Genomic DNA, 14,345 nt, shown 5'->3' with positions numbered 1-14,345 from the left:
TAAATAAGGTACATCTGATGGTCTTAAGCATGCAATTTTAGCAAGAATTCATCTAACTCTGCCATGATGTCTGAGATGAAGAAATCAATTTTTTCCTGGGTTTTCTTCTCTTTTCTGTCTACCCTGTCCCCTGAGGTTATTTCATCCAACCCCATGACTTTTAAGACTGTCTATGTGATATATATCTATGACTCTCAATTTTCTGTCTGCATTCTTAATTTATCGTTAAGCTCAGGACAAGCTGCTCACTCAGGTGCTTCACCTGATGCCTCTCTTGGGTATTTAATAGGCATCTCAAACTTATGCCCAAAACAGAACTTGTGAATTCCCTTCCCAAACCTGTCCTATCCCACTTCCATTCTCTCCCAAGCTTCTCCATCGTATTATGAATAACCACCATCCAACCAGTTGTTCAGCCGAAACCTAAGGAATCATCCTTGATTCCCCTCTTTCCCTCTTGAGTCCCTCTCACGCCTATAAAAATCCATTAGCAAGACCTGTTACTTCTTCCTACAAAATATATCCCAAATCTGTCTACTTCTCTCCATCTCCACTGTCTACTTCTCTCCATCTCCACTGCAATTCACGTAACACAAACCCTTCAATAGTTTCCTGTTACACATAAAATAAAATCCAAACTTCCTACCACGTGACCTATAAGCCCCTTCATGATCTGGCAGCCCTTTGGGTGGCATGTGGCTGTACAGGTTGTGTATTGCCCAACTTTATGCAGTCCCCCCACATTTCCTCATTCTGAGTCACTTTTTGTCAACTCTTTAAGTGTCATTCCCTTATATACTCTATGCTTATCCCCTCCCAGTTTCTTCAGGCCTGAATTCCAACTCTGTATCTAACTCTCAGTCCCTAACTTTGTTCCGTTATATATACATGTCCCACATGTCCATTATGTATACATGTCAGTATTTTAGCAGAGATGTCTCTACTCATTCACTGAAACAGAAATCTAACTTCCCTCCAGGGACAGCACATCATCCTCATCCTTCTCTACTGTAGACCCACCATTTTTCTTCACCCAGTTGTACTATGGAGCCTGGAGGAAGTATTGCCATTTCCTTCGCTCTGGTGGGCCACTACCAGACTGTTGTGGTGCCACTTTCTTTTGAAAATTCTCCTCCTTGCCAGTGCATACCTCCTTATTAACCACCTCTGCCTCTCTCTCTTCATTTCCCCTTATTCACAGATGATGTTGGGGTCTGGTACACAGTCTTCCGTTCCTTTACCACTTGGCATCATAACAAGTAACTTGCACATTCTGCTCATCTGTTTTTTGATCTCCTAGAATCTAACTATTCAACAATCTTCATTCATCCACATCAGCAGTCTGCATTTAGGGCCACACTATGGATCTCATTATATCCTAGAACTGTTCCCTCCTTGAATTTTAGGGGCCAAGTTACTTTCTTTGAACCTAATTTCATATTCTGCCAACTTTTTTTTTTTCAGATTCCATCTCACTTTTCCCTTTTCTGTCACTCACTACTGTTGACCACTCTATTCTTTTTGAAACTTGCCCCCTTCTTTTCTAGTTCCTAGCTCCTATTTCTTCATGGGCCTCTCTTCAAACAGTACATTCAAGCTATACTAAACCATTTGTAGCTCCAGAGAACATGCTGTAAGGTTTCATACTTCTATACCTTTGTTCATGCTGCACTCTTTTTTTTTTTTTTTTTTTTGCGGTACGCAGGCCTCTCACTGTTGTGGCCTCTCCCGTTGTGGAGCACAGGCTCCGGACGTGCAGGCTCAGCGGCCATGGCTCATGGGCCCAGCTGCTCCGTGGCATGTGGGATCCTCCCGGACCAGGGCACGAACCCGTGTCCCCTGCATCGGCAGGCAGACTCTCAACCACTGTGCCACCAGGGAAGCCCCATGCTGCACTCTTTGCTCTGCTGCCAGGAATGCTCCTCCCCATCCTGTACACCTGGTGAACACCTGGTTTTCTTTGAAGGCAACTCAAAACTTATGTCCTATATGAAACTTCTTCTGACCGCTTCCCTTTTTGCTTCACTTAGTCAGAGTTTATTTTTCCCACTTTATAACTCTTGAACATTTTTTTTTTTTTATAAAAACGTTGCTCTGGGACTTCACTGGAGGTCCAGGGGTTAAGACTCTGTGCTCCCAATGTAGGGGGCTCTGGTCCAGGGGTTCGACCCCTGGTTGGGGAACTAAGATCCTGCATGCTGCATGGTGCAGCAAAACAAACAAACAAACAAAAAATTAAAAACATTGCTTCTGTAATGTTTTATTGCATTTGCTTGCTTTACATGTGTGGGTTCTTTTATTTCAGATTCTTCTGAAGGCAAGACTGTGGCTTACTTCTATTTATATCCTCAGTGTCCAACACGGTGTCTGGAATATTGTACATGTCCATTAAAAGTTGGTTGAATATATTATTTATTATACTGATATGAACTGAGCATTTATTCAACAAACATTTATTGAACACCTGTTATTTTCTAGTGTTGGGGATACCAAGCTTCTAGCACACCATCTAGCAGAACAGATATGTTAAGGAAAACAGGTATGTTAAAACTTACCCTAGATATGGCAAGTACTTAGCAGAGGTGTAAATTTTTCATGGATCAGGTAATATATCTTATTAACCACTGTATTTTGGAGCCTAACTCAGTGATTACACTTAATAAGTGCTTTATAAATAGTGATTGAATGAACTGAACCTGTAAAACATTTTGGGCTCAATCTGTTGACTTCATTGTGCAGCTGTTTAATGTTCTAAGCTGGGATAGCTGGAGAGAAATAGAGAAATCATGAAGGTTTTTGGAGCCATTATAACGCATCTGGCTGTATTCTGTAGGCAACTGGGCCAGGAGAGGATTTTAAGCAGAAAAATGGTTGAACAAGCTTAGTTTACTGGGAAGCAAACTGAATGGAAGGGAGAAGAGATGGAAAACTGGGAAATGATGGCGGGGGGGAGGGTCACTGCTATTGTTCAGTTGACCGAAGACAGTGGATTAAGGCAGTGAGAGGAAGGATAGATGAGGAGAAAGGGCTGGATTCTAGATTTTTGAAGTGGATCAAGATTTAGTGCCAATGAGATGAGGGAAGGAAGATAGAGAAAGTGAGAGAAACCGTTGTCTGTTAGAGGTTTGTGTCCAATAATGTATGTGATAGTAATGTATAAACTAAGAAACATCACACAGCAGTTGGTTGTTTTTATCTTCTCTGGCTGCTCTTAGTTTTGCTGGGCAACACATCACTTTTAAAGAAATGCGTTCAGATCCAAGGAAAATATCATATTTAGAATTAGGATTTATCATTCCTGAGATTTCTCAAGGAGCAGCGAAGATAATCCGAGCAGAGAGGGAGACGAAAAGAAAACCCCTCAGCTCTTTCTTAGGCAGCTCCTTTCCACTTCCCCGAACTTTAGAGGCACCCGGGAGCCTCCGAGCCCCGCCCGTTTATTCCCAGCCCTCACCATTCTTCCGCGACGTCTCCCCGCTAGCCAATCACGCTCCGTAACGTCATTACTATGCGCCTACACTGGATGAGTCGGAGGCCGTCCCACGTGTACTGTGTTGACTGTCAATGTCTCCGGGAGCCCAATTCCCGGAAGCTGTGAGCTCTGAGAGAAGTTCCTGCGCTCGGTGCCCTGAGTCTGCGAATCCCCACCATGAGCACCCCAGGCGTGCTGACCTTCACCCAGCAAGCCTGGGAGCAGGTCCTGGCCAAAGTGAAACGGGCCGTGGTGTACCTGGACGCCGCCTGCGCCGAGAGCCTGCACTGGGGCTGCGGGTCCTCACGGCTGCTGGAGGCGGTGGGGAACTCTGCGTGTTACCTGCGGGAGTTCGAGCCCGCCGCAGTTGGTGGCGGAGCCGAGCAGCCCAAAGCGGTGTTTGTGTTGAGTTGCCTGCTGAAAGGCCGGACCGTGGAGACCCTACGGGACATCATCTGCCGCAGTCACTTCCAGTATTGTGTGGTGGTCACGGCTGTGAATCACGCAGTCCACCTCACGGCTAATCACGTGCCGGCGGCGGCGGCGGCTGAGCTGGAAGGGCAGCAGCCAGTGTTCGAGCAACTGGAGGAGAAGCTGTGTGAGTGGATGGGCAACATGAACTACACGGCTGAGGTGCTGCACGTCCCGTTGTTACTCGCATGTGCTGCTCCCCACCTTGCCTTGACTCCAGCTTTTGCTTCCCTTTTCCCACTATTACCCCAGGATGTGCATATCCTCAACCGTGCCCGATCGGACAAGAGGAGGCTGGGAAACCTGGCTGAGGTGGATGCCACTACCCTAACCCCTGAGCTGCTGCTGACGATTAGGTGCCTGGTGTCCGGCCTCAGTTCCCTGTGTGAGCATTTAGGGGTACGGGAGGAGTGTTTTGCTGTAGGTTCCCTCAGTCGGATCATCGCTGCAGATCTGGCCAATTTTGCTCCCGCCAAGAACAGGAGGAAGACCGCCACAGGCAGGGCATCAGTGGTCTTTGTGGACAGAACTCTGGATCTCACAGGTAAGTGGCGTTTGCTGTGGAAGGCTTCATAACCGCTTTCCAAAGTGCTGGGACTTCCATTGATTCAACATATATTTTATTGACCTCTAACTATGTGTCAGGTTGAGAAGTCAAAGAAGAGCTAGATGGACACAGTCCCTGATCCCCCAGTTTATCGTCTAGAGGGGGGATACAGACAAGCAAATCAGCAAATTTGTTAAATGCTATCTTGGGTAAATACATCCTCAGCGTGCACTGCCCTTTTAAACAAGAACAACTGCATCTAGCCCAGAGATTGGAAAACCAGACTTATCCTGACATGGAGGAGAGCTGTCCACCTGGGAACCTTTTAGACATGTGCAGATATCAGTATTCACAACAATCCTTCATAAGAAAGCTTTAAGTTGTTGGAGAAGTATTAACAGATGAACAAGTGGAGGTAACCTGTACCACAAAACACGAAAATATTACAGTTAGTTGACTTTCAAGTTTCTTTACGTGAGTGTTAATAAATGAGGCTGAACTTAAATTTCACCAGAAAATGAGGCTAAACAGAATTGTAGAAAATATGTACAAATATGTATTTAGTCTCATTTTCTGGTGAAAATATTTTCAAACGTTCATTTATTCTTAGCTCTCATTCTATTGAAGATTGGGTAGTCCCAAATTGTAATAATATTTATACACATAAGTAACAAATGTTACCCTTAAAAATAGGTGAAGAAAAAACATTTTCTGATATTTGACATGTGCATTTATTTTCAAAGGTCAACTTTATTGTTCTCTAATTAGGTAGATGTAATGCTGCTGGTAGTGTAGGTTGGCCACACCCAAGTTCAGGGAGAATAATCAGGAAACTGACTTTGGCAAGCATTCCCTTCAGTAGGTTAAAAAAAAATGTCAAATGAAGTTAAAAAAACCACAACAGGTGCATTTGAATTTTTGACCTTATAAGATTCATTTTCAGATCATAAAATAGAAAGTAAGCTAAGTGGTAATACTGAGATGTAAGCTTAATTATGTGACTGAAGTAACCAGGTACTCAGCCTGTCAGTGTGATTTAAATAAAAGTAATCATTGTAACACCCCTGAACTCTTAGAGGATTAAAAACACCTGATGAGTGAGTATATGCTTGTTGAGTTTTTGAGTGCGTGGTATATACTGCTTATGCTTCTATTTCTTTTTGCCCAAAATGTGACATATTGTTTCATAATTAATCAAGGTCACATATTTTTGTGTCCCCCCCCAAGACTCCAGTTAGGCAAACTTTAATGTCCTGGCCATCCAGCATCATAGCAACTACTCCTTTACATATTATGCATCTCTTCCTTGTATATGACTCTTCTAAATACAGAAAAAAACAAGGTAAGTGTAGCTTCTTGTCCTCTAAAAGCTTACAATACGAAGTAGTCAAGAATGATTTAGAAAATAAGGGCGCTAGGAAGACAAAGTTGCCATTCAGCACAAGTATTTTATACTTTCTCTCGCTTCAAGCCTCCAGATTTCCCTCCCCATGTTCACCCCCTCAGCTTTCTTGCTTTTATATAAGCCACCAGAAAACTGTATCTTCTTATCACTAAGTCTACCAACCTTTTTACCTCTGTACCCCACATATTTTTCTTTCCTTCCTTCATATTAAAAGATGTACTGTTCCTGCTACTATCTAGTGCCAACTTTTCCTCCTTTGCAGACTAAATCTTTTCCTTTTTCACTTCTCTCGTAGGTTTACTTCTTTCAAATACCCTCCCCTTTCCTAGATCATCATTTTTTTAAAAAAGTCTTTTCTACTAGGTTTTCCCCATCAAAATACACACAGAATGGAACATCTCCTTTCTTGACCCCTCAGGCTCAGTTTCACTTTTGCTCCATTTTTAGCAAACTTAGAAATTTGTACTTGCTGTCTCTACAATCATCTGCTTCAATTTTCCCTTGACTTCAATTAGGCTGTTTGCCCCTCAGTTCTCCTCAGGAACTTCCTTTGTCAAGATCACTGGTGGCCTCCATGTCACCAAATCCAATATTCAATTATCAGAATCCATTTTACTCAGTCTGAAAGCAGCATTTGTCACAACAGAGTAGAGGATGTAAATAGTTAAAAAAATACAAATATTAAAGAAGTACAGAAGACATACAGATCATGCAGTTTCTTGTGTAATCCCATCAAAACATAAAACTGGCGACATGTTATTTGCTTGCTCACAACCCTCCCATCACACCCACTATCAAATCTAAGTTCCTTAGCACGGTTTCCAAGGCCATACATCATCTGCCTGTGTGTACCTATCCCACCTCATCCCTTATTGATCTCCCCCCCACACACTGCTCTCCTGGCATGCTGGCCACCTTACCATTTCTCAACATGCGAAGTATGTCCCAGCCCCAGGGCCTTTGATGTTCTTGTGCAGCTCAGCTTGGAATGCTCTTCCTTCAGGTGTCTACATGGTTTTGTCGCTCACTTCCTTCGAATCTCCACTCACATGTCTCCTCCTCAGACACGCCTTCCCTGACCACTTTCTTTAGACACTCTCTAACCCCTTACCCTACTTTATTTGTCATAGTCTTTACCACTACCTAACATGCTAATTGACTGTCAGTTGCCTGTCTCCTCCCATTTGAACGGAAGCTCGTGAAGGGAGGGGCTCTATTTTGTTTACTGTTTATTAACTAGCACTCAGAAGAGTGCCTTGAAAATAGTAGGTATTCAGTAAATATTTATTGAATGAATGGATGAATGAACAGGTGAATTAAAGGTTGCTGAGAGCTAGACTTTCATTGAGGTTAGTGTACTTATTTTTTCTGATTGAAAATACTTCTGAGATTCCTAAGTTGTATCACTAGTCATTCACAAATGCAGCGGGGCACACATTTTCTGAATATTCTAAAATTTGACAATTTGGGACCACAGTAGTATTTGAGAAAGGAAATAATAATATTAACTAATCATATTTATGTGATTATTTAATGGATAAAAATCACTTCCACATTACCTTATTTGATCTTCTCAACAAATTAGGTGAGTTAAGTATTATTTATCATTTCAAGAATAAAAAATTGAGGCTCTGAAGTTGTTCTTTACTGGAAAAAAGAAAAGCAGAAACATTAAGTAGTAGGCCAGATGTGACAGGATTGCTCCAATATTTCTATTAGTGACCGAGGTCAGCATCTTTTGTTTTCTGAATTGTCAGAGTTAAGTGCTCACTTTCTTTGTACTTGTTTAGGATCCTTCTGCCAGTAGGTGGGCTTCCAGGGTGTGCTTTAAATTGGTGATGGTACTCATTAAGCAAACTGGTGTGGGAGAAGACATTTTAGGTACATGAGACCATGTAAAAGGATATTTAATGTTAAAAGGGGCATTGTTCAAAGGGAGCAAATGGGAGGTCTCTCTGGGTAGATTCAAGGCAACAGGTAAAGAGAAAGAAAAATTCACTTACTTTGTCCAGGGCTTAGGAGGAACCATGAAAGTATTGTTTTCAATAGAATGCCAAGAGAACTATGCAAGCTGATGATAAAGCAATGGGAGTGAACCTCCCAAAAGTTCCTTGAGGTATTTCCCAAGTACATTTAAAATTATAAGGACTCTGCTTCCTTCCTACTTTACTGAATAATTCAGTGGAAAAGCATCTAGGTGGGGCTAAGCAAGATAGGTGTCCATGCAGGGAGGAGAGCGCTACCAGGCCTGGGTGAGGGAGCTCAAGTTGGGTGAGATCTCCTGAGTGGGGAGAGGTGCCTGCATGAGGTGGTGGGTGGCAGCAACAGTGGCCTGGTGGGATAGGAGATAAAGGGAAGCCAGAGTGGGTGGCATAAAGGGGTGTCCCTGGGGCGCAACTATCTACCTCTCTACTGGTGCATGGAACGAGTTTGTTTTGTGGTCCCCTCTGAAACCAGTAAGCTTTGGCATAGTGTAGCCAAGAAAAGGTCCATGATCTACTTCCCATTTTTAAATTATGACATTCTCTCCTTCAGAAGGGATCTAAATTATATCTGGCTGGTGGAGGGTAGATTTTGGAGGATAGATACTAATTGGAGCAAGTTTGTTACTATGTCCTAATAACTTATAAATTGAAGGTTTTTTAATGGATACCTTTTGGATAACCCTCCATACTATCTTCCAGATGGTCAGTTTAATGGTTCATTTATTTCAAAAATGTTTCAACATAGTGTTATTATTCCATATTGGTAATCCTCAGGGCTGGTTTTCAGTTGGTGCATAGCTGTATTGTCAAACCTGTTTTTTTAAATACTAAAGTACTTCTGTACTAGCCAGTAAAGGGAAATTCTCTACTTGTTGAGAATTACCTGTTACTGTTGCCTGGTGGAGACGAGTGATAGGGCTTAGGAGCATTGCGGTGTGGATGCAGCTGACCCCCAGGGGTGTTGAGGCAGCAGAGGGAACTCATGCTGGTAGTGACGGTTGTAGAGATGCAGCACTTCTCCTCTGCTCCAGAGTGGCCCAAAATTGGATGGGGTGGTAGGGTAGGTGGTGTTGGTGGCACTGTTTTTGGCGCGGGTGCTTTCCAACCTTGATCCAGGCTCTGGCGTCCAGGAACATACCTGATCACCATGCTCAATATTTTTACTGATCTTTCTGGATGCAACAAGCATAAGGAGCTGGGGAGCTCATGGTTTGTTGTTACAAGAATTTGGCGTGGGGCTTCCCTGGTGGCGCGGTGGTTGAGAGTCCGCCTGCCGATGCAGGGGACGCGGGTTCGTGCCCCGGTCCGGGAGGATCCCACGTGCTGGGGAGCGGCTGGGCCCGTGGACCGTGGCCGCTGGGCCTGCGCGTCCGGAGCCTGTGCCCCGCAACGGGAGAGGCCGCGGCAGTGAGAGGTACGCGTTCTGGGAAAAAAAAAAAAAAATTGGCGTCGTTTCTTTTCTTTTCTTTTTTTAAGTTTTAGTGGAGTACAGTTGATTAAAAATGCTATGCTAGTTTCTGCTGTACAGCAAAGTGAATCAGCTATACATATACCGGTGTGGTTTCTTGCATCATATTGTGGTTTAGACAGAATGTGGGGCAATGTTTAGCCAGGGATAGCTGTAGCATATAGATGATTACACCAACAGTTTCTAAAAGTCAAAAGGTAATTGGAAATGATCGGAATGACTTGAATGGTTTGAATTGCAATTTAAATTATGTGACAGCAGTTTTTTCCGTACGCGGGCCTCTCACTGTTGTGGCCTCTCCCGTTGCGGAGCACAGGCTCTGACGCGCAGGCTCAGCGGCCATGGCTCACGGGACCAGCCGCTCCGTGGCATGTAGGAACCCGTGTCCCCTGCATCGGCAGGCGGACTCTCAACCACTGCGCCACCAGGGAAGCTCCAGCAGTTTTAATATAGCGGCCAAAGGGAAATACATTTTTAGTTTTCTATTTAGATGTTAATTTATATACCTAGTATATTAATTTGTTATTTGTTGTTAAATATTTTGGATGCCATTTTTGATAATTTACCATTAGAAGATTTATATGCCTATGTATATATTCTTGGATGTAAAACTGACACTACCAAAAATAACCTCCAATAGTTCATAAATATTCGGCAGTGTTAATATCATGCTTACAGTTTTGAGAAATTTCTCTTTTTGTCATCATCTTTGCTGAAAGTAATATCGCTTTGTCTAATAGTTGGGTTTTTTTTTTCAGTAAACATTTATTGAGTGCCTACTATGTGCCAAGCATTGTTCCAGGTCTAGGGAAACATTGGTGAACAAGATAGACAAGTTCCTTGCTCCCTTGAAGCAGTTGATAAGCTCTCAGGGCTGAAAAGTAGAGAAAGTTTGTTGCAATTGTTTGAGAAGTAAATGGCCACCAGTGTCTGTTGCTACGATTTTGGCATACTTCTGCCATGTCTAGCCCACACAGAAGCTTGTGTCTCTGCAGAGTGCTTCAGGCATGTTTGCATAGGGGATTTAAATACAGCATTCTACCGACTGTTCTGGCTTCTAATTTGTTTCAAGGGACAATTAAAAAGGTAGACGTGATTTATGAATCTCGAAAAGTTTGAGTCTGGTTTTCTTTCCATTCTTTTCTGGCTCTTGAGATCGACTAGAGAGCTTTGTTGATAGTCTACAAGTTCAAGATCAAAAGATAGGAGGTGGCGGTAACTCTGGGAAATAAATTTCCTTTCTTGGTTCAATTCTCCTGAATTTTAGTTTCATGTAAACTTTTAAATTAAATTTAGTCAGTTAAAGGTTAACTCCCAATCCAATGGGTGGTTCTTAATCCTGGGATTATGGTATACTTGTGCATTTATATTTGCTTTAAGGTGTGATTGTATATTATTTTGTTAAAGTCTTGAAATTTGAGACTATTAATAGTGGCTAACATTTGAGAGCATACTACTTTTCTCAGCAATCTATATATATAAACTCCTTTAATATTCATAATAATTCTTTTATAATGATCCCCATTTCACAGATGAGGCAATGGAGACATATAGGAGTTAACTAACTTACCCAAGATCACACAGCTTGTAAATGGCAGAGTCAGGGTTTGAACCTTGGCAGCTTGCTCTAGAGCCTGTGCTCATAATCTCTCTCATATGTGAGGCTATCATCGTCCTGGTTAGTAGAGATGATGCTGATATGGCCTCTAGAAGCTAGCACCTTCCAAGACTAAACACAGTTGTTGGACTCTGGTGCTGCCTTAGTATTCAAAGAAGTGACTTATTCTTTCCTCCCCCATCTCCCCCAATCTGATTTTCCACAAAATGCAAAATAACCAATTAATATCTTTATTTTAGGGTTCAGAGGATACTGTTTAAAATAAGCATAGGTATGAGGAACAATTGAGAAGCCATTTAAGGCTCTGACTAGATTGCAGGTGTTAGAGCCAGACCAGTATAATAACTTCAAGTCCTAGCTTAGTGACTTACTTGTTGTTTGATTCTCATTGAGCCTTTTTAGGGTTTTCTCATTTGTAAACAGGGGAAAAGAGTGACCTTGAAGTGCTGTTGGAAACATATGAAATCATCCATCCATCCATTATATAACTGAAACAGTAGATAAGAGATTAAAAAGTGATAGGGTTTCCATTTTATTTTATTTTATTATTTTTTAAGCTTTTAAAAAATTATTTTATTTATTTTTGGCTGTGTTGGGTCTTTGTTGCTGTGTGCAGGCTTTCTCTAGTTGCGTTGAGCTGGGGCTACTCTTCGTTGCGGTGCGCAGGCTTCTCATTGTGGTGACTTCTCTTGTTGCAGAGCACGGGCTCTAGGCATGCAGGCTTCAGTAGTTGTGGCTTGTGGGCTCAGTAGTTGTGGCTCGCAGGCTCTAGAGCTCAGGCTCAGTAGTTGTGGCACACAGGCTTAGTTGCTCCACGGCATGTGGGATCTTCCCAGACCAGGGCTCAAACCTGTGTCCCCTGCGTTGGCAGGCAGATTCTTAACCAGTGTGCCACGAGGGAAGCCCGGGTCTCCATTTTAGATAGCATAGCTAGGGAAGACCTCTCTGAGGATGTGACATTTGAGCAGAGATTGACAAGAGAGAAGAAGCAGGCCATGTGACAGCCTTGGTATTGAACATATAAGACCCAGGGAATGGCAAGTGCAAAGGACCTGAGGTGGGAATATGCTTGACATGTTTGAGGAGGCTCGTATGGCTTCCTTCAGCTTGCCCTGCAAGCAAGGAGGGTGGTGATAGGAGATAATGTTGGAGAGATAGGCAGAAGGAATGCATTGTAGGGCAAAGTAAAGACTTAGAGTAAAAGCCAAAGTATGATGGGAAAGTTGGAGGGTTTCGAGCTGTGATATGACATGCTCAGATTTACATTATACAGGATGATATATGTAAGGAGTAAGGGGATTGCAGTAGATCCTCAATATATGGTAACTGCTACCACTTATCTAGGTTGTGTAATAGGCATGAGTGGCTAGTTACAGTAGCCTTAGCTCTGCCTCTCCCTAGTCATAAGTCAGTTTCCTGATCTGTGAAATGAGGATAATAGTACCCACCAGAAGACTGAGAGGGTAAAATAAGTTAACATGTCTAGCTCTTAGAACACTGCCTGGTACATAATGGGGAATATGTGTATTAATACTTTTATTAATTAATGATATGCCTTTAAAATGATTTAATGTTTTATTCTTTTAAATGTATGTTTTCCCCCTAAGTATAAGACTAAGAACATAAGTACAAGAGTAATTTGCCATACATGTAACCCAGAAGAATTTTACTACCTGACCTATTATCTGCCACTAAAGTAAGTGAGAGTTGGTTAGAATTAACCATTTGTCAAGAACTGTATTCTGTCATACCTAGAGAAGAAAAAATGAAGTGCAGTAAGTGAAAGAGTCTTTCTGTATAATCCTGCAAGATCACTACAATTTTGGTTACTTAGGGGAGTGTAAAGAATGACATGGATGATTTCGATTCATTTCATAAATGTTTATTGAGCAACTTTTATATGCAGGCTCTGTGCTAGGTGATAGTGACATAAAACCTCCCTATTCAGTGTGTCCTGGGGACTGGCAGCCTCAAGCCCAACTGGAAGCTAATTAAAAATGCAGAATCCCAGGCTTCACCCCAGGCTTAAGAATCACAATTTTAACAAGATCCTCAGGTGATCTGAATGTGCCGTTAAGTTTGAGAAGTGCACGCATAAAGATCAAACAGTTAAGAAGACTCTTGTCTATGAGGAACTCATAATCTATGAGGAAGCACAAAGCTTAGCAAATTCACATATAAATGATATGTGCCTTCATATGGTTTAGGTACAAATATTCTCTTAAGGGGTGGCCATTTCTAGACCAGTGGTTCTCACATTCGAACCACCCCAGAAAGTCTGATTTTTAAAAGTGGTCTGGGCAGAGTCTGGAACCAGTATTCTTTTAAAAGCTCCCTATGTGTGCAAACATGTAAGAAGGAGCATAGGTTGTTCTGGGAATTCTTTTTAGGTAATTTTTTAGTAGAGCTTAAGGTTGGGATGAATGACTGAGGGAGAGGTAAGAGATCAGGAGGGAAGGGTGATAAAGATGATGAGGAAAGATAAAGGCTTTACATTTCATGCTTGGTGAGGAGCCATAATAAGCTTTTAGGCAGGCAAAGTGCATGTACAGATTTTCTGTTGAATGAGTTCTCTGGTGGATGATGTGATGGATGGATTTATTGATTCCAAAGTGGGAACTGAGGGGGGATGGGTAGGTTTTTTGTTATCGTTTTGCTTGCTTTTTTTAATAGTCAAGTTTATTAAAGTATAATTTACATATAGCAACATTCATCCTAAATAGTGTGTAGTTCTGTCAAACAACATATAGTCGTGTAACCACCCACCACAATCAAGATATAAGAGGAGTGCCATCACTCCAAAAAATTCCCTTTGTACCCCTTGTAGGCAGTCTCTCCTCTTACTCTCATATCTGGCAACCATGGAACCATTTCCTGTCCCTAGAGTTTTATCTTTTCAAGAATGTCATATAAATGCAATCATATAGTATATAGCCTCTTGAGTGGCCTCTTTCACTTAGCATAATACGGTTTAGATTCATCCATGTTGTAGCTTCTATCAGTAGTTCACTCCTTTTTATTAATGAGTAATATTCAGGTGTATGGATGTAGCACAGTTTGTTAATTTGTTCTTAAAGTGTGTAGAGAGGAATAACATTGATAGCTGTCAGCTCAACTAACTTATACTGTGTGGTGTGCAGTGATTCTTTTTTTTTTATTTTTCCAGTGATTCTTAACTGTTTTGAAATTAAGGAACTTTTTTTTTGAGCAACTGGTCAAAGTTGTGGATTATCTAGATAAAAGCATAAACTTAAAATATTTCTCATAAAATTCAACCCTCCCATGCACCCATAGAGGAGCCCAGCCTAGGAGCAGTGGGCTCCTTGAGATAAAAGCAAGAAATACTGGCGGCTAGGAGACTATTGATCAGGAGACTATT

The 14,345-nt window shown here is 42.0% G+C and overlaps 1 protein-coding gene across 4 annotated transcripts in view; it reads left to right on the top strand.

Moving 5' to 3' along the window:
- Window positions 1–3,501: 3,501 nt before the first annotated feature.
- The window catches only part of SCFD2 (sec1 family domain containing 2), a 414,129-nt gene continuing 403,285 nt past the window's right edge, over window positions 3,502–14,345 (top strand). For all 4 annotated transcript variants that reach the window (XM_067735963.1, XM_067735964.1, XM_067735962.1 and 1 more), the window contains exon 1: window positions 3,502–4,487. In XM_067735963.1, the coding sequence (XP_067592064.1) occupies window positions 3,650–4,487 (838 nt within the window). In that variant the 5' untranslated portion in view covers window positions 3,502–3,649. The remainder of the gene's footprint in view (window positions 4,488–14,345) is intronic.

This window comes from Pseudorca crassidens, chromosome 4, assembly GCF_039906515.1.
Source record: "Pseudorca crassidens isolate mPseCra1 chromosome 4, mPseCra1.hap1, whole genome shotgun sequence".
Taxonomy (NCBI): Eukaryota; Metazoa; Chordata; class Mammalia; order Artiodactyla; family Delphinidae; genus Pseudorca; species Pseudorca crassidens.
This window is presented reverse-complemented; position numbering and strand designations above follow the sequence as displayed.